The sequence below is a fragment of the Rhinopithecus roxellana genome, chromosome 8 (genome assembly GCF_007565055.1).
Source record: "Rhinopithecus roxellana isolate Shanxi Qingling chromosome 8, ASM756505v1, whole genome shotgun sequence".
NCBI lineage: Eukaryota > Metazoa > Chordata > Mammalia > Primates > Cercopithecidae > Rhinopithecus > Rhinopithecus roxellana.
The window spans coordinates 88,119,617-88,138,717 of NC_044556.1; the positions used below are offsets into that span (position 1 = coordinate 88,119,617).

General features: G+C 35.1%; 1 protein-coding gene across 5 annotated transcripts in view; it reads left to right on the forward strand.

The window, feature by feature from the left end:
- Nucleotides 1-19,101, forward strand: part of DNAH14 (dynein axonemal heavy chain 14) — a 575,377-nt gene that overhangs the window by 15,884 nt on the left and 540,392 nt on the right. The window contains exons 2-7 of one of the 5 annotated variants that reach the window (XM_010352734.1): nucleotides 1,873-1,982; nucleotides 4,132-4,271; nucleotides 9,347-9,496; nucleotides 13,986-14,116; nucleotides 16,923-17,075; nucleotides 17,172-17,416. In XM_010352734.1, coding sequence (XP_010351036.1) covers nucleotides 1,906-1,982; nucleotides 4,132-4,271; nucleotides 9,347-9,496; nucleotides 13,986-14,116; nucleotides 16,923-17,075; nucleotides 17,172-17,207 — 687 coding nt within the window. In that variant the 5' untranslated portion in view covers nucleotides 1,873-1,905 and the 3' untranslated portion in view covers nucleotides 17,208-17,416. Of the gene's footprint in view, nucleotides 1-1,872; nucleotides 1,983-4,131; nucleotides 4,272-9,346; nucleotides 9,497-13,985; nucleotides 14,117-16,922; nucleotides 17,076-17,171; nucleotides 17,417-18,240; nucleotides 18,361-19,101 lie in introns of those variants that run through there. The other 4 variants (XM_030936505.1, XM_010352733.2, XM_030936506.1 and 1 more) reach the window with 4 other exon arrangements.

A 19,101-nucleotide genomic window follows, 5' to 3' on the forward strand; every position in this document is an offset into this window, starting at 1 on the left:
CTGCCACCTGTTTTTGTATGTTTACAAGCTAAGAATGGTTTTTACACATGAAAATTCACAGCTACTTTAGTGATAGGTAACACTAACTTCGAATCCCAGTTAAGTGAGATGTTATCTTCCCCCAAAGAACACTATTTTTCTTATAGGCCTATATTACAAAAAAAATACATAATTATTATTATCACTTATTGAATTTCATCAATAAAACATTTGTGGCAATTTGTTTTCTCTTTTGTTATATGGTACCTATGTAATAGCCTCAACTTTTGCCTTTCGACTCACAAAGTCTAAAATATTTATTCTTTGGCTCTTTTTATTTTATTTTATTTTATTTTTTTGAGACAGAGTCTCATTCAGTTGCCCAGGCTGGAGTGCAATGGTGCGATCTCAGCTCATGGCAACCTCTGCCTCCCAGGTTCCAGCGATTCGCCTGCCTCGGCCTCTCAAGTAGCTGGGATTACAGGCATGCACCACCACTCCTGGCTAATTTTTGTATTTTTAGTAGAGGTGGGGTTTTGCCATGTTGCCCAAGCTGGTCTCGAACTCCTGGCATCATGTGATCCGCCCACCTTGGCCTCCCAAAGTGCTGGGATTACAGACCTTAGCCACTACACCTGGCCTCTTTGGCTCTTTTTCAAAAAAAGTTTACTGACTCTTGCTTTATTGCAAGTTCAGAATGGATTTGATTTAGGGAATTTTTTTTTTTTTTAAATCCAGTGCAATCTACTTCCCTTAGGATCTGTTTCTTCCTCTTATCTCCATTTATGGTCACAGTTGTATCCTTCAGTTGTTGGCTGCAGTGAATGATCCTTCTGTGGCCTTTCTTGGTATTCTTTGGGTCATGAGTAGGACTCTTTCTGCACCGTGAGGCTCGTCAATAGGTAGACTGTCCTACATTGATGTTTTAGTTGTCAGCTTCATACCTACTGTGTAGATTTTTTTTTTTTTTATGAGACAGAGTCTCGCTCTGTCACCCAGGCTGGAGTGCAGTGGCGCAATCTCGGCTCACTGCAAGCTCCGCCTCCCGTGTTCACGCCATTCTCCTGCCTCAGCCTCCCGAGTAGCTGGGACTACAGGTGCCTGCCACCACGCCTGGCTAATTTTTTGTATTTTTAGTAGAGACGGGGTTTCACCGTGGGCTCAATCTCCTGACTCGTGATCCACCCGCCTCGGCCTCCCAAAATGCTGGGATTACAGGCGTGAGCCACCGTGCCCGGCCGGCATTTCTATTCTAGTAAGAACTACTCTTACCCCTGGCTTATTTCAGTCTATCTTAGTTGATTTATCTGAAGCATATTCATTTGCCAGCTAAAACTTTTTCTATTCTCCATTGATTCCAGTCTTAAATTTTTACCTTTAATTCTTCAGTTATGGCACACGGCCATGTAGCACATCAACTTTATTTAAAGACTTTCTGTATCTTGTTAGATTTCCCTCAGTAATCAGAAAGAAACTCCCCTTTTTATATTTCATTACCCACTCCCTTTTGTTCTATTCTATCTGAAGAATGCTGGTAATATATGGATGTGACCTTTTAGTGCTTAGTGAATGGTGAAATTAGTTCATCAACTTCAGCTACCACTTCTGATGACTTTCGTAAGTTCTTTTTGATAATTTCCCCTAAGAAAATAATCTTAAAACTTACCATTATCTTTAGCATGCTATTTAATGTAAACTAAAATTGTATGTACATAAACCAATGCATGTAAGATGGAAAAAAATTGCCATAGAGAGGAAGTTAGACAATATAGAGATTGACCTGAGAAAGCTAACTAGCTTAGTGAAGGGTTTGGAAATTTTACTGTATATCCAATAGTCATAGTTGTCAGATTGTATTGTATATTAAAGATAATACTGTGAATTTTTTTACAGCCAGTTACTTTGTAGTTTCGCTCAGAAAAACATATGGAGACATTTATACCCTTTGATTTGACAACTGAAAATCAAGAGATGGACAAGGAGGAAACCAACACAAAACCAAGGTAAAAAGAAGATAAAATATAATGAGAGTTTTTTCTAAAGTAAGATTTCAGCAGTGTATGGCTGGTGGTAAGCCATTCTGACAGTGAAAGACTGAAAATATCACATCAGAATGTACTGATGATTCTAGAGTTTAGAAAAACCTTAGTTTCTCAGGGAGTGTTTTCTAACAAGATAGGCAAGTTAACACTGGTTGTTGGCTCCTTCCCCCAGAACAACCTTGGATATGCCAAAACAGTGAGAAGGAGGTTGTTGGATATGAGAAATTAACCAACAACTGAGAAATCCTAGGAAAGCAAAAGGCATCATTTGTAATAGTATCAAAAATAGGTACATTAGATACATAAATACTTTTTTGTTTTTTGAGACAGAGTCTCGCTCTGTCACCCGGACTGGAATGCAGTGGCACGATCTTGGCTCACTGTAACCTCTGCCTCCCAGGTTCAAGCGATTCTCCAACCTCAGCCTCCCTAGTAGCTAGGATTACAGGCACCCACCACCACACCTGGCTAATTTTTTTTGTAGTTTTAGTAGAGAAGGGGTTTCACCATTTTGGCCAGGCTGGTCTTGAACTCCTGACCTCATGATCCACCCACCTCGGCCTCCCAAATAAATACTATTTTTTTAAATGATGTAATTATGACCTTTATGAAAAAATTATAAAGTTTAATTGAGAATTCAATAAAATTTATATAGAAAAGCAAAGGGTCAAGAATATGTAAAACACTTATTAAAAAGAAAATCTGATAATCTTGACCTACAACTCTTAAAACTTATTATAAACCTATCATAATTAAGGAGTGTGCTGTAGAACAAGGATACACAAATAAAGAATAAAGAACCCAAGAACAGACCATTGTATTCATTTTAAGTGAACATAGACTTGGCGTTATAGGTTAGTGAAGATTAAGTGGGCATGTTCAATAATGGTGCTGTGACAATTGTATATCCTTATTGGCTGGGGCCAGGGGAAGAAATGGAGCCTGTCTCTTACAATATACCCAAAAGTCAGGGATTTAAGGACTTATGTATTAATTAAAAGACTTGTAAAAGGTAAAACTTTATGTTAGGAAAACATATAAGCTCATTTTGTCATTACCTTGGACTGAGGAAAGATTTCTTAAGAAGTCATAAACAATACAAACCATAAAGGAAAATGCAGATAAATTATATTAAAATTAGTAACTTCTGTTTATAAAGACATCAAGAAAGTGAAGATAATTCCAAATGAGAGATATAAAGTGACAAAAGATTGCTGCTCAAAATGTGTAAATAACTACTACACATTGTTTACAAAATGGCAAAAAATTCAGTACCAAAAGAAAAAAAAAAAAAAAAACGGTAGGGAGGACAACAGATATAGATAGACATTTTAATGAAGAGGAAAATTTTCAAGATATTTATAAACAAAGTGGGAACGCAAAACGCTCAAAGGAAAAGGACTTAAGAATAATACCTAATAAATGATCTATAAATAAGTTCAAAGACATTGTGCTTTCTTTGTCATAGAAAAGAAATATTACCTTCTTAATGATTTGATTAAGTATTTTTTTTTAATATACCAATAGATAAAGTACTTTTTTTCCCTTAACAGTACGTATAAGACTTTACAGAACCTAGAATTTTCTCTGCTTTATAAAACTGTGATCTACAATATAAGTCGATTGTAGGCAGTAATTTTGGATTCTGTTCTTATGAAAAAGTTTTTCCAACAGTAGAGAGTTGGCCAATTTCCTGTGAAAAAAAAGGAAGGCAATATATGGGTATGAAATTTCAGAAAATTGTGTTCTGACTTCACTCTGTTTAATTGGGTAACAGTTCTTCATCTTCTAAAATGAGATCAAGATTCATAAGGCCCTAACACCAGTTAGACCTATTTAAAATCTAACTAGACTCTCCATGTAAATGTTGCAGATCTTTTTCAAAGTGCCTATCAAAAATACTTGAGTGAATAGATATTATATTGTATTGTAAAGTCAGAATAAATATTTAATCTTTCAGTTATGGAGAATGTTAATCATAGTATTTATTAAACCTAAGAAGCTGTTTTAATTATAAATGTGAAATTTTAGGTCATATGCTAATAGCTCAGTATTTTGTTGGTGTGATTTTTCCATTTATTTTCTTAGAATTGTTTTCTTTGTCATTTAGATTTTTAAAATATGAAGAGAAAAAATACGAAGATATAAAACCATTAGAGACTCAACCAACTGAAATAGCAGAAAAGGAAACATTGGAATATAAAACAGTTAGAACATTCTCTGAATCTTTGAAATCAGAGAAAACAGAAGGTATTTATCAAGATTACTATTTAGGCATGTTGGTTTATATTTTAGTTTATGGAAATTGAAATAAATTTTTCATAGCATTAAATTAAGGAAACAAGTGAAACATATTGAAATATTAGTGTCTACTTTCAAAATATAAAGTTGGGTATTTAACTCACTTCATTAGTCATAGCAGTTAGCAGTGTCTTCAAATACAAAGCTTGCTTTTCAACGGGAACATAATCTAACTATTCATAATAATAATAAAAGTAACAGGAATATTACTAATACCAGTGAAATGTCAGAATATCTGATATGTCTATAGCACTTTACAGTTTCCATCACTTTTTCATGCATATCATGTCATTTTTTTGAGGTACAGACCTTACAGGTGGGTCACGGTTCTCCTAAGTCCCCAGTGCCTCTGACTGTGTTGTGACCTCCTTTATTGCTCTTACCTACTAGTATCTAATTACTCCCTCACATACCTCCATTTTTTAAGTCTTCTTTCCTTCTTCACTCAAATTCTGCTATTTCCAGGATTTCATTTTACTTTTTACCACAACTTCCTTTCTCATCCAGCACTTTTATGTCCTCACTTTTATAAGCTTTCAGCCCCATTTATGGTGCTTGCGTGGGGAAAACTGTACCTCCTCTCCTTTGAAGTAAATCCTGCCACCTCATTTTGGAGCTCTGCTTCTGCCATTTCCTCAGGAAATTGGGGTCCATCAGATATATTCTCTTGTCTTTTTTTTCTCCTGGCTCTTCTTCTGTCAGCACATAAACAAGCTACATGCTTAACCACCTTAAACAAAACAACCCAGAAACATCTTTGGTTCTGTATTGCCTTCTCACAGTTATCAGGCTTCTTGAAAGAGTAGCCTAGACTTCCTTACCTCTAATTCATTCCTCAACCTGGATTCTACCTCTTTCCTTCTACTGGTAAGACTCTTTCAAGGTCACCAGATACCTCCTTGTCGCTAATCTTTATAAAATAATTAATTTATAAATAAAATAATTTGTATTTCACTGCATCATTCTGCAATATTTTATTATTTGACCACTTATTTCCATTTTTTCCCCCTTGACTTTGAAGGAAATACTTACCTGGCTTTCTTGATAGTTGTCTATCTGCTCATTTTCAGTCTCTTTCATGAGTTTTTTACTTCTCTGTGTTGCCTTTAAATGTTAGTGTTTCTCAGGTGTTTTAGGGTCTGCCAAAATTAGTGTGTTTCCTTTTCTCTATGGACTAGACCATACTTTGTTTTTAGTAATAATATATAGTCATGTTCTCCATATGACATTTTGGTCAATGATGGACTGAATATATGATGATGGTCCCATAAGATAATAATACTGTATTTTCACTGTACCTTTTCTACATTGAGATGTGTTTAGATACACAAATACATAGTATAGTGTTACAGTTGCCAACAGTGTTCAGTACAGAAATGTGCTTACAGATTTGTAGCCTATGAGTAATAGTCTATTCCATATAGCCTTGGTGTGTACTAGGCTGTACCACCTAGGTTTGTGTAAGTGCACCCTTTGATATTTGTGTGACAAAATTGCCTAATGATGCATTTTTCAGAATGGATCCCTGTCATTAAGTAATACATGACTGTATTCCTTCCTATTTTACCTATTAAATGCATACCACAAACAATATTTAGGTATACCTTTAGTTTTCTTCATCCTCTGCCTGAAGATGGGTATATTTGATTTCTGGAAGGGGCCTGAGCTTCCAGAATTCTGGCCTTCATTGGGCCAGAATGTTTTAATCTGTGGAGTGCCTAGACCTTACAGATAGCTGTGTTTGCAGGCTTGTCAAAGCTTTCCCTCCAACAGAGTGAAAAGTAGAAGGAGTACTCTGAGCCTTTTGCTATTTTTCTTAGGAAAGAGGAAAGAAATATAAGGCTAGACAGGGATACAAGTGTTGGGTAAAGCAAGAATTTGGCCACATTAAGGAATTTTGTCATTATGCTTTGAAGATAAGAGCCATGGAAAGGTTTTAAGCAAGGAGTTAATATGAGGATTTCTGTTTTGCGAAGATCACTCTGGCTGTATATTGAAGAACAGATTGAAAGAGAACAAGAATCGATACAGGGGGACCATAGGAGGCTGTAGATATTCTGAAGGTACAATTATCACTTATGGTGATGGGTTGGTGAGAGAGAAGGAGGTGTCGAAGATGATACCTACACCTTGGGCTTGCTTAAAATAACCAATAGTGGCCCCATTCACTAAGACTGGAAGTCCTTAAAAAAAGGTCAGGAGTTTAGAGGAAGGATCATGAGTTCAATTTTGGGCATGTTGAATTTGGAGTACCTTTGACACATGCCAGTGATGTCTAGGAGGCAGTTGAATATATGTGTCAGGAACTCAGAGAAGTTAGGGGTGAGGTGATGTATTTGGGAGTAATCATGTGTGTGGATGTTTAAGCCATAGCCATTGATGAGATTGACCAGGGACAATGTATAAAGTGAGACTAAAACAGGGCCAAGGAAATGTAGCAGTTACGAGCCAGGAAAAGGACAGTGGCAAAGAACATGGGATTGGTCAGAGTTAAGCTGAATAGGATGACAAGAAAGAGAGAGTGGGAAGTGTCACAGGACTCAAAGGAAACAATTGTATCCAAAAGGAGAAGAAGTGGTCTAAAGTATCAACACTGGTAAGTAAAATGAGGACTAGAAAATGTCCATTGAATTTACTGACCTCAAGAATATGGGACTCGAGTGCTGTTTTTGTGACGTTCCAAAGCCAGACCAGATTGGATTAAGAAATGGATAGTAAATGAGGAAATAGAGTTAGTGACTATATGCAACTCTTCAGAGAAGTTTAGCTGTGAAGAAAGGCAGAATATAGACTGATAACCAGAGGGAGCTGTGATTTTATTTGAGATAGGAGCTGCTTGGATATGCAAAAGAAAAAAGGAGTAGTTAATAGTGTAGGCATGAAGAGACAGGATCTAAACAAAATGTGGAAAGGACTGGTCTTGGATGAGAGGAAAACCAGATACCTTTTTACCAAGTCAGGAGGACAGGAGGGAAAGATGGGTGCACAAGTGGGTTGCTTCGTTTGCTTGAAAATGGCAAGTTGAAAGAATTCCCACTGATGCTTTTTTGTTCCCTGGGAAGTAGGCATTGAGATCCTGTGGAAGAGAAAGACTGAAAGGTAAAGGTTTAGAGATTTGAGGAGCATGGAGAAAATCTGAAATAGTCATTGAAAAGGAAGAAGAGCAAGTTAGACAATAGGATTTTTGGTTTGCATTCAGGGTCCATTTGTGGTTAATTAAAATGAATTTTGGGAGTTACCAATCCACATAGGGCCTCTTTCTAATAGCACTGGAATGTGCAAATGTATGCAAAAGAACACATAGAATTGGTTTTATCCAGGGGCAGTGTTTTGCCATACAGGTGAGGCCAACAGAAAGAGGGAGTTTAGGATATTGGCAAGAGTGCTGCGGAAAGACATAATCTAAGCTGGATAAAGAGAAAGATGAAATAAAATAGAGGGATGATGGATTGTGAGAAAGCAATGGGGCAACGGACTGGAGTTCCTGATGAGCTTAAAGAATGGTCATGTTGGGAGAATTAGACAAGCTGAGAGGATGGAGGGCAAGTGATGACAAGCACTATTATGTAATTGTGAATGTGGTTGGTTGATGTAGAGTTAGTGATGGGAGGACATCCAGAAAAGAGGGGAGGAGAGCACAGCTTTAGACAGGTCTTAATTCATGAACACTGAAGTCATCCACGTGATGGCAGATTTAGTGATGGAGAAAGTTGGCTTTCCCTTTAGCCAAAGTTCCAGATTGAGTGACCAGGCAATTGGTACTTATCAATGAAGAGTGGAAGAATATAGTGTAATCAAAAAGCATGAGCTTCAAAGGAATAGATTTTTATGTTATTTATTACAGGAAGGGGGCAAGTTGTAATGATTTGGAAGTGGTGAATGGAGAGTGAGGAGTGTTAAAACAAGCTCACTTTCCAATCTTGAGGTAAATGGAGTGTGGGAATATACAGCCACTAACCAGAGAGTCGCATGTCAGTAGTGCCATAGGGAATAACTAGATTTCAACTAAGGTAGAGAGGAATAGAGTTTAAAGATAGAAGAAAGTTTTCACAACTACCTCACCAATCTTTCCACTAATGCCACATTTTTTTTTCATTGTGATCTCCTGAACAATCCTCTTGTTTTCTTATCTTTCTCTCATCCCCAGCTACCCTCCTCCTCACTACCCCACAATTGAAAGCCTCACCATCATTCAACATTTGATCTTTGGAACAGGAGAGATCTGTGGTTTCCTCTGATTATACAAGTGGGAAATTATCTCTCTCTCTCCTGAATTAGGACTGTTGGTTGAAATAAAACTTATTGTTTATTTCATTTGTACCCCTTTGTTTTGTTTGTAATTATCCTGTCTTTTACCTTACTAAATTGTAGCACAGTGCCTTGCACTACGGAAGTATTTGTTAAATGAATGAGAACAAGAAAATGTATTTCTGTCTTCAAAGCTCTGTTTTTACTATTTTCCCCATTCTTCTATGTGTTAACTCTACCAATTCGGTAAGCCATAGACAAAATAAGAAATAGACCTTTTGTTACTTTTCTGTATTTATATCTAAATATTTTCTCTGCTCAGTTATCAAATTACAGTTAATAAAAAGGGTCATTTCTGTATTTATTTCATGTGAGAATTCACACTTTAAAGATTTAGTATAATATTCAAAAACCACAATTACTTTTGTATCAACCTAATAATAAAGTTAACTAACATTTACCTTAGTAAGCACTTACTGTGTGCTTTAAATGTATTAACTAATTTAATTCTTGTAACAACCTATGAGGTTCTTACTATGACAATTCTCATTTCAAAGGTGAGGAAAGCAAGGCAGATAGGTAACTTACAAAGTAAATCACATGACTATGAGTGTTAAAGCTTGTATATGAGCTTGGAACCCAGGCAGCCTGTGCTCTTAACTACTATGCTATACTGCCTTATATAATCATTAACTGTATTGCTGGGTATGTGGAATTACTATGGTATTATTTATATCTCACACTAGTTATTCAGTTAATAATGGTTTTATTTTCAGATTACCTTAAAGAAAATGTAACTCAACAACATATGATTTCTCCAGAACCAGCTTCCCTTAGGGAGAAAGGGAAGTCATGGAGAAAAAAGGATCAAACTCATGCTTGTCCAAAAGTTAGGAAAGTCAGTCCTGTGTCATATGATAGAACAGGTATGTGGTATTATTGAACCAGATTGCTTAGAAATCACTATACTTTTTCAAATTATTCTGTGGTTTGTTTGCTTGTATTGGACACTGACTTTAGAAAAAACAGTATTACTGAATTTTATGTGTTTGGTTGCTTAAAGGATTATTAAAATGCTTTTTTAAGTTCTTTTTGAAAATCTAAAATATTACATTGAATAATTGACAGAGACTGTTTAACAACTGTTCTTATTTAAGAACAATCTCTGAAGGCTATGATTTTAGAACTACAATATAAACTGTATGGTTTTTTACATACAACTGTAGTAAAACTTGATGATTTCATTTTATTTAACAATTTTATACCTTTGTCTGATAAAGAGTTTAAATCTCCAAATAAATAGTTTATTTAAATAGATTTTCTTCCACTAACATCTTCTAGTTTGTGTTTTCTCTGTGCCTGAAATTCTTCTTAGTATTAATATTTTAAATTTTATAAGAGAAAGAAAACTTCTAATTTTCATTGAAACACCATGATACAGAGGTGGATTTATCATAAAGCTATTGAAGCCTAAGCTTCAGGGCCCCTGACTCACACAGGCTTCGCCCTTTCTTTAAATGAATATCCTCAAAATTATAAGTACCTCATATAGCACAAAACTTGCACAGACGTGGTGGTGTTTATACCCTCGTATAATTCTCTCCCCTTGAATGTGGAAAGGACCTGTGACTGCTTCTAACTAATAGGTGATGCGCTGTCACTGCTGTGATTATATTACATTATCCAAGACTCCACCTTGCTGGTGGACTTGTTCTAAAGTCTCTCCCCTTTGCTGGCTTTGAAGAAGCAAGCTGCTATGACTCAAATCACAAGGAAATGAGATCTTACAACCTCAGGGAGCTTGGAAGCAGATCTTTTCCCAATAGAGCCTCCAAATGAGAATCCATTCCCAACCAACACCTTGATTACAGCCTTTGAGACTTTAAGCAGAGGATCCAGTTAAGCTGTATCTAGACTCCTGACCCACAGAAACTGTGAGATAGTAATACATGTTGTTTGAAGCCACTAAATTTGCAGTAATTTGTTATGCATTGTTTTAGGCCATTCTCACACTGCTGTGCAGAAATACCTGAGACAGGGTATTTTATAAAGGGAAGGGGTTTAATTCACTCACAGTTCTGCATTCCTGGGGAGGCCTCAGAAAACTTTCAATCATAGTGGAAGGCAAAGGAGAAGCAGGCACCTTTTTCACAGTGTGGCAGGATGGAGTGAGTGCAAACAGGGGAAATGCCAGATGCTTATAAAACAATCAGATCTCATGAAACTCACTCATTATCATGAGAATAACATGCAGGAAACCAACCCCATGATCCACTTACTCCACCTGGTCCCACGCTTGACACATGGGGATTATGGGGATTACAATTCAAGGTGAGAGATTTGGGTGAGGACACAGAGCCACACCGTATCATGCATCCAGGAAACTGATACAGTGGCTTTATTGCAACAAATGTTGCTGTACATTAAGAATTCTTAGTATTTAGTTGCATTGTCCTTTAGTGTTTTGAAATCGGTATCTAGTGTAAGAAAGGCCAGTAATTTAGGTTTAATGGTTGCCAGATAAATAAAATTCTAATTCTTTATTGATTGCATTTCTTTAATTTGCTTCCCTCATTTAGCTTCTATAAATTCATGAATACGTAAACTGGTAAAGACCTAAGTAGCATTTTGTTTAGATTTTAAAACAATTATTAAAAGTTTCAAATATACAATATAGAGAAAATAATTTAGTATTCATGTACTCATTACCAGGATTTAACAACATTTAGTCATTTTTTTAAAAAAGGGAGTTGTAGACAGAATTGTAAGATGCCCTCCAGTATTCCTACCCTCTGGTGTACATGCTTTGTATAATTGCCTACCCCTAAGTGGAAACAGAACCTGTGAATATGATAGACTGTCACTCCCATGCTTTTATGTTACTTTATATGGCAAAGGGATTTTCAGATGTATTTAAGACTCTTAATCAGTTGACTTTAAATTTATCAAAGGAGACTATTAGAGGCAAGCCTGACCTAATCAGATAAACCCTTAAGAGACCAGAAGTAGTAGCAGAGGCCCTGCCATTGCCTTTGAAGGAGCAAACTGCTGTGTTGTAGAGAGGGCCACATGGCAAGAACCCTAAAGTTCGCTGAGAACTGTACCCAGCCAACTACCAAGAAAATGGGGACCTCAGTAATACAGCCATAAGGAAAAGAATTCCACCTCAAACCTGAGGAGCTTAGAGGCAAGTCTTTCGCTAGCCCAGCCTCCAGATAAGGGCATGGTCAGCTGACACTTTGGTTTCAGCCCTGTGAGACCCTGAGCAGAGGACCCAGCCAAAATTTGCCAGACTCCTGACCTTGTTTCTTTTTAGTAAGCATTCTTGATTCCGTCATGAACTAACCTAACTCTTTTTTAGAAAGATGTTTTCTTTCCAGCTTTTGGAAAGTTATGCCTTCCTTATATTTTACTATTTATTCTGAAAAAGGGTTCTTTATTTGCTGAAATTGTCTCCATTTTTGAACAGTCTTTGTCAGATCTATTGAATCTGCCAAATCACACTCAAAAATGGAAATGCTAATTTATGATACTTTCATGATATTACACAAGGGGAATACCCTTGCCAATAGTTGATATTTTCCAATTTTAAATTTTTTGCCAGTCTGAGTGAGATATGTGTTTTCATTTTTATTTTATTTGCAATTCCCTGATTACTAATGAGGTTGAATACTTTTCCATATGTTTATGGGCTGTTTATCTTTTCCTGTAAATTTTTTGTTCATCTTTTTATCAAAATATTTATTTTTTGATAGTTAAGAATTCTTGAGATACTTGGTATAGTAATTTCTAGCCTGTTATATAGGTTATAAACATCTTTTTAAAATGTGTTAATTATATTTTAACTTTGTGTATGGTGGTTTTTCTTGTATATAAGTTGCTAAGATTGAGCAAGTCAAATTTATCATTGTTTTCCTTTTAACATGCTTTGATTCTTTTTCAAGAAGCCTTCACTACCCCAGTTTTATAAACATATTCTGCCATATTTTCTTCTAGTATTTCTATAATTTGTTTTTCCACATTTACAGCTCTAATCCATCTATAATTTATGCTTGCATGTAACTGCATATTTATTTCAAATGGCTAACCACTTTTGCATTATGATTTATTGAATAGTTAATTGTTCTTCTGTTGATTTGAATTATCTTTTTCACTTATTAGTTTGGCTTGTATACATAGTTATATTTTGAAACTCTAATTTGTTCTACTTCTTTGCTTTTCTATGTCAATACCACACTATTTTGATTTCTAGAAGGTATAGATTTTTATATCTGGGTCTATAATGTTACTTATCCTCTTGTCAGACATACACAGTTGTACCATATCCTTAATACTAATTTTCAATACCTCACCTAGGGCACAAAATGTAAAGAGGGACTTACTCTTAGAGTCATGCAAGTGCCTCATCCTAGTTATAATACTGTCTTATACAAGAGCTCAAGTCTCATTTAATCCTTAGAAAAGAAGTTGTTTTAGTCCAATGCTGTTTGTAATTTCTAGAGGGCCAGAAATATAACTTCTTTTTTTTTTTTTTTTTTTGAGACGGAGTCTCGCTCTGTCACCCAGGCTGGAGTGCAGTGGCCAGATCTCAGCTCACTGCAAGCTCTGCCTCCTGGGTTTACGCCATTCTCCTGCCTCAGCCTCCCGAGTAGCTGGGACTACAGGCACCCGCCACCTCGCCCGGCTAGTTTTTTGTATATTTTAGTAGAGACGGGGTTTCACTGTGTTAGCCAGGATGGTCTCGATCTCCTGACCTCATGATCCGCCCGTCTCGGCCTCCCAAAGTGCTGGGATTACAGGCTTGAGCCACCGCGCCCAGCCGAAATATAACTTCTTAGCATGGCTTTCTGTATGCTTCTCTTTCCAAGATTTGTTCTATCAAGAAAATAAGTTTAAGGGCCAACAGGACAACCTGTATAGCATGGTGAATAAAAGCCAAGAAAAGAGACTCTTTCAAGAAGGAGAGGATTGTCAGTTGTTGGCTAAGAGATTAAGTGAGAGATGATCTGAAAGGTGTCTGTGGAATGAGTATTCTTAGGAAAAATATTTCCATCCCACGCTGTCATCCCTGCTTTTCTGATCCAACCTCTCCTCCCCCAGCTTAGGCATTTATTAAGAAAAGCCTTATAACCAGTTCCTGTTCCTAGTCTCTTCTCTTATTACTACCTGTGTAATTATGAATTAGGTCTTTTGTGACGTCTTTCTTAAATTGATAAATATTATTCCCTCTTTCCAACTTCTGTTAAAACTGAATTTTAAGCTATATTTTCTCCTCTAATAATATAATCATTATGCATACTTTAAGTTACCATTTAAATTTTTTCTCTATATAGAAATATTTGGAATATTTTGCATTATCCTTAAGTGATGCCCACATTTGCACTTATATTGGATTTTTAAATTGTTCTATACCAGAACCAGAAGATGATGATGTCATAAGAAATATTATTAGGCTACGAGAAAAGCTTGGTTGGCAAACTGTATTACCGCAGCACAGTTTGAAATATGGAAGTTCCAAAACTGCAGTTCAGAAGATTACTTTAAAGGTATTGTTCTATTTTATTTAATTTTGATCTTTAAAAATCAATGTTGAAATTATATTTTTATTTCATTTCAGATATTATGTCAAAGTCAAACATTACATCAATATCAAGTTACAGTTATTTCGTGGTACATGCAAAAGTATTTGACATCATTTCGTTTTACTTATTTAAGAAATGGAGAATAGATCAAGCATATAAACTTTAAGTCTATAACACATCAAAATGTTTGTGTTTGTCCCCTCTCATCACTTTCTCTGAGTGAGTCCCCAGGAAAGGTGTATCTTCTGCCTGAAACTTGAATCTACTGTTTGGTTTCTGGATATCACTTTTTCTGTGATTTAAGAAGAAATTGTTAGGTAATGTAACATTCTATTCTTCTCACACTCTTAACTCCCTGGTACCTGATTTTCTATCTCATCTGGTCTGTGTTTCCTTATGCTATTCATTTTTTTCTTACTCATTAGCCTCTGTCTTCAGAGAAATTTTAGCTTGTCCAAGGTCACATGACCAGAGGGTAGAAGCTGTGGTAAGAACTAAGGTTTGTATCCTGAGACCTCATTTATTACAGGTGCTCTAAGATTGAACAGGATCATCTCTCCCTACTGTTAGAAAAGGAACTCTCAAAATGTGGTCCCCAGGCAAGCAACACTAGAATCACCTTAGAACTTACTAGACATACATATTCTTATCTGCACCCTAGACCCACTGAATCAGAAACCTTTGGAGGCAGAGCCTTGCAATTTGCATTTTATTCAGTTCTCCACGATTTTAATGCACAATTAAGAACCACTGCTCCCAACCAAGGATCAGCAGATTTTTTTCTGAAGAGGACCAGGTAATAAATACTTTAGATTTTGCAACTACTCAACTCTGTCACTGTAGTACCAAAGCATTGACAGATAATACATACATAAATGGATGTGACTGTGTTCCAATAAAACTTTATTTACAAAAACAGGCCCTTTGCCCTGCTCTACACTGTTACCATGAAGATAAATCATCTTTTGATCATTTTTCAGAGGCAACAATGTGAAGGAAAGTACATGTATAATTGAATCAGATTTACCTAGTTTTGAACCTATACACTCACCATGTTATCAAGTTCCTAACCTCTTGAGCTTTCGTTTTTTGACCTTGAAATGGAGATAATAATAGTTACCATGGAGGACTGTGAAAATTAAATATATGCCGTGGTGCCTGGCAGGTAGTGGGCACAGTAGTTTAAAAACAAAACAAAACCATAGCTGTACATGGGTTCCTTGGACTCTCAAATAAAGTGAATTTCATTTGTGTGTGAAGAAAGGATTGAGAATATGATTAAACACTTGTTTTCAGTTGAAAAAATAATTCAATTGGAACATATTTTTATGCTTTTATGATTTGATTTTTTAATTATATATATGATCCATTTGGAAGATTTGTATCTATCTTGTTTCTTAGTAATGTTTTGAAACCTAATTTAGAACATAAATGACTCAAATAGCCAAATAACAATTATAAAGGTCATACATTATGCAAGTCATCATTTAGAGCTCATTTATTTCCTGTTATTTGCAGTTTTTAAACTTGTTTTTGAGGGTTTAATATTGATTATATTAGAAGCTGAAGTAAGAAAGTGAAACAGCTAAAATAATTGAGAAGAAACAAGTAATCTTCAAGGCAGACAGAATTTTAAAAAGTATAAAATGGATCCAGAATTTAAAACTACAATGATTGGAAACCGTTTAGTTACACAATTAAATAGCTTCTTTACGAAATGCTTTTTCATGGTAAAATTTAATTATCGAGAAAAGACTAAAGTTTTCTTATGATTTTAGAATTTTTTATCAATAAAAGTTAAAAGTTTCAGGAAACTTTTATTTTAAAGCTAAAATAAATACATTTTACTTAAAATTTTCCTTAATGTGGAATGCCTGATTTTTCAATGCCAAGTATGGGAGAGGCATTATAATTTATTGCAATAGCTTAGAATATGGGTTTAGAGTCAGACTTGGATTCACATCCCTAGTTCACCATTTCCTGAATTTGTGACTTTTCTCAAATTATCTAACTTATCAAAATATTCATTTTTTTAAATTTGAAAAACAGGGTCTTTCTCTGTCACCTAGGCTGAAGCCACAATGGTGTCAGTAAAGCTCCCTGCAGTTTCAAACTCTTGGGCTCAAGTGATCTCACCTCAGCCTCCTGAGTAGCTGAGATTACAGACGTGAGCCACCTCACTCAGTTCCCTCAAAGTATTAATTTCTGCAATTGTTTAGTGAGATTAAAAATATCAAGCCTTAGTTTCTTTAAATTTGAGAGGTGAAAGTTAATAGATTAAACTCTTATGGTTGTAAAGATAATGTATATGAAAGAGTTATTACTCATTATTTATTACTTAACAAATAATAGCTATTTTTATCTTATACCAAACCACCATCATTATCAAAATAAATGACAAATTTAATGTGCCCAAAAGATTTCTGGTGTTGGCAGACAAATACTGGAAGATGGTATATATGTAAAAGGTATGTCGTTGAGTTCTTTGGATTAGTAAGCATGTATTATTAAGCATATAGATTTTTTTTCTGAATTAAGGATCCTTTTTTAAGGATGAAAATTAAATATGTTAAATCTTTCATAAGATTGATCTTGTTGAACATTGTTTAGACACAATTTGATGTTAGCTTTCTCCAAATATAGTATTCTTATTTTTAATCTGTGTTTAAATTATTTCAATTTAGTGGATAATCAGTTCAGCCATTGTATTAATTTTGTTAATTTAGTCAAATTAATTAAATTTGTTTATCTTTCTTTTTTTAAATCTCAGAAACCTTTGGAAGATGATGGAGAATTTGTATATTGCCTTCCTCGGAAAAGTCCTAAAGCCCTTTACAATCCGTATGATCTTCAGGTAGTATCGGCTCATACCGCTAAACATTGCAAAGAATTTTGGGTTATTACTGCTTCATTTATCTCAAAGGTAATGTTTAATGGATGTTTTAAGCTTTCAGAATTACAAAACAAAAATATTATCCAATGTAGAATTTAATTGCATACATTTATCTTTCTGTTTCAGAGATACTTGGTCATTTGTGGAGCAGTTTGTATATAAGAATCTCCTTGGGAGAATGTTATTTAATAGTGAAGTTTTTCCTTTTGTGTAGAGATTTAGGTTTGGAGATTCAACTTTAGTAAATTTTTTCATCTATCAAATACTTTGTTAATACTTGGAGTAAATTTTTAAAGGAAGAACTACAAAACAAGCATTTGCTAACATAATGGAAACTATAATAATAAAGAAAATAATATTCTTTATTGGCACATTTGTCAGAAACTTTATTGCCAGATGTAGAAATCCCCCTTTTACACTCTTATATAGCATTTTGATATTTATCACAAGTTGAAAATATACAATTGCTTGTTTTAATGATTTGTTTAATATCTGTCTGCCTTTTTCTGCCCTCCCAGCCTCCCAACTAAAATGAACTTTATGCATGGGCAAGACCACATCTTTGTATGAGGTAGATCTGTATGTACAGATACAGAAATACCTCTAATAGTATCAAGTGAGAATGGAGGAAAAACTTCTATATATATATATGAATATACACATAGATACATATGTGCTGATAAAAATATGCATACTTTTATTTCTGGAATAAAATTTTTTTTAAAATGGTGACATTCAGATAGGGGAGGGGCACTCATGGGAAGAGAGAGAACTCCTTGATGAAGGGCATGTAGTTTTTGAATGTCAATATAGGGTATGTGGGTAGTGAGATTATAAGCCACTTTGGACTACCGCATCTCTGTAGCTAAAATTAAGTTCATAAATACTACTTTTATAGAAAATGTAAAAATTATGAGACTCAAATTTGAACAGCTATTTGTGAAAAGTATCTCAGGGTGAGGAGGAAGTTTCTCTCTGTTGGAGCACAAGAAATAGTGTTAGAAAATAGCAAGTGTAGAAGCACTGTGTTGAGGGAAATCAAATTTGGGTATAGATAAAATAGCTGAGGAGTCATACATGGAAAAAACATAGTTATAAAGGCAAGAAGTTATCAGCCAAATACAGGCTTTCTTAATGTCTTGAAAATGGTACATATTTTTAAAATAAAATAATGCTTTTGTGTTTTATTTTGTAGGTTACTAATATCGTTGGTAGTATAAAGGAAGTAGAACTCATACCTACTTTGGAATGGCTATCAGAAAGAAAACATTACTATTTATTACGTCACTTCAAGATATTTTCTGATTTCCGGTGAGGTGAAAAAAAAAATGAAACCAGTTCTTTGTAGTTTGATCCTGTTGAAGGAGCAGTTTCCTGAGTGGGTTCTACTACAGTAATACCAGTAGAAAATAGTACTAATTCCTTTATCTAAAAAATTTTTATGGAACACCCCATTTCCTCTGTAACTTATGAAGAAATGCCAATAATTTTGGCATTTAAGAAGCATTTTTCCTTTCAGAATTAATAAAGCATTTGTTACCTGTAACTTATGAGGAAATGCCGTAAATTACAGAGGGATGGGATGTTCCATAAAAATTTTTTAGGTGAAGGAAGTTTACTCTTTTCAGTATTAAAAGTCTTAATTTTATGGCTGCATAGTATTCCATGGTGTATATGTGCCACATTTTCTTAATCCAGTCTGTCACTGATGGACATTTGGGTTGATTCCAAGTCTTTGCTATTGTGAATAGTGCCGCAATAAACATACGTGTACATGTGTCTTTGTAGTAGAATAATTTATAATCCTTTGGGTATATACCCAGTAGTGGGATGGCTGGGTCATATGGTACATCTAGTTCTAGATCCTTGAGGAATTGCCATACTGTTTTCCATAATGGTTGAACTAGTTTACAATCCCACCAACAGTGTAAAAGTGTTCCTATTTCTCCACATCCTCTCCAACACCTGTTGTTTCCTGACTTCTTAATGATTGCCATTAAACCATCATTCTTAGCAAACTATCACAAGAACAGAAAACCAAACACCGCATGTTCTC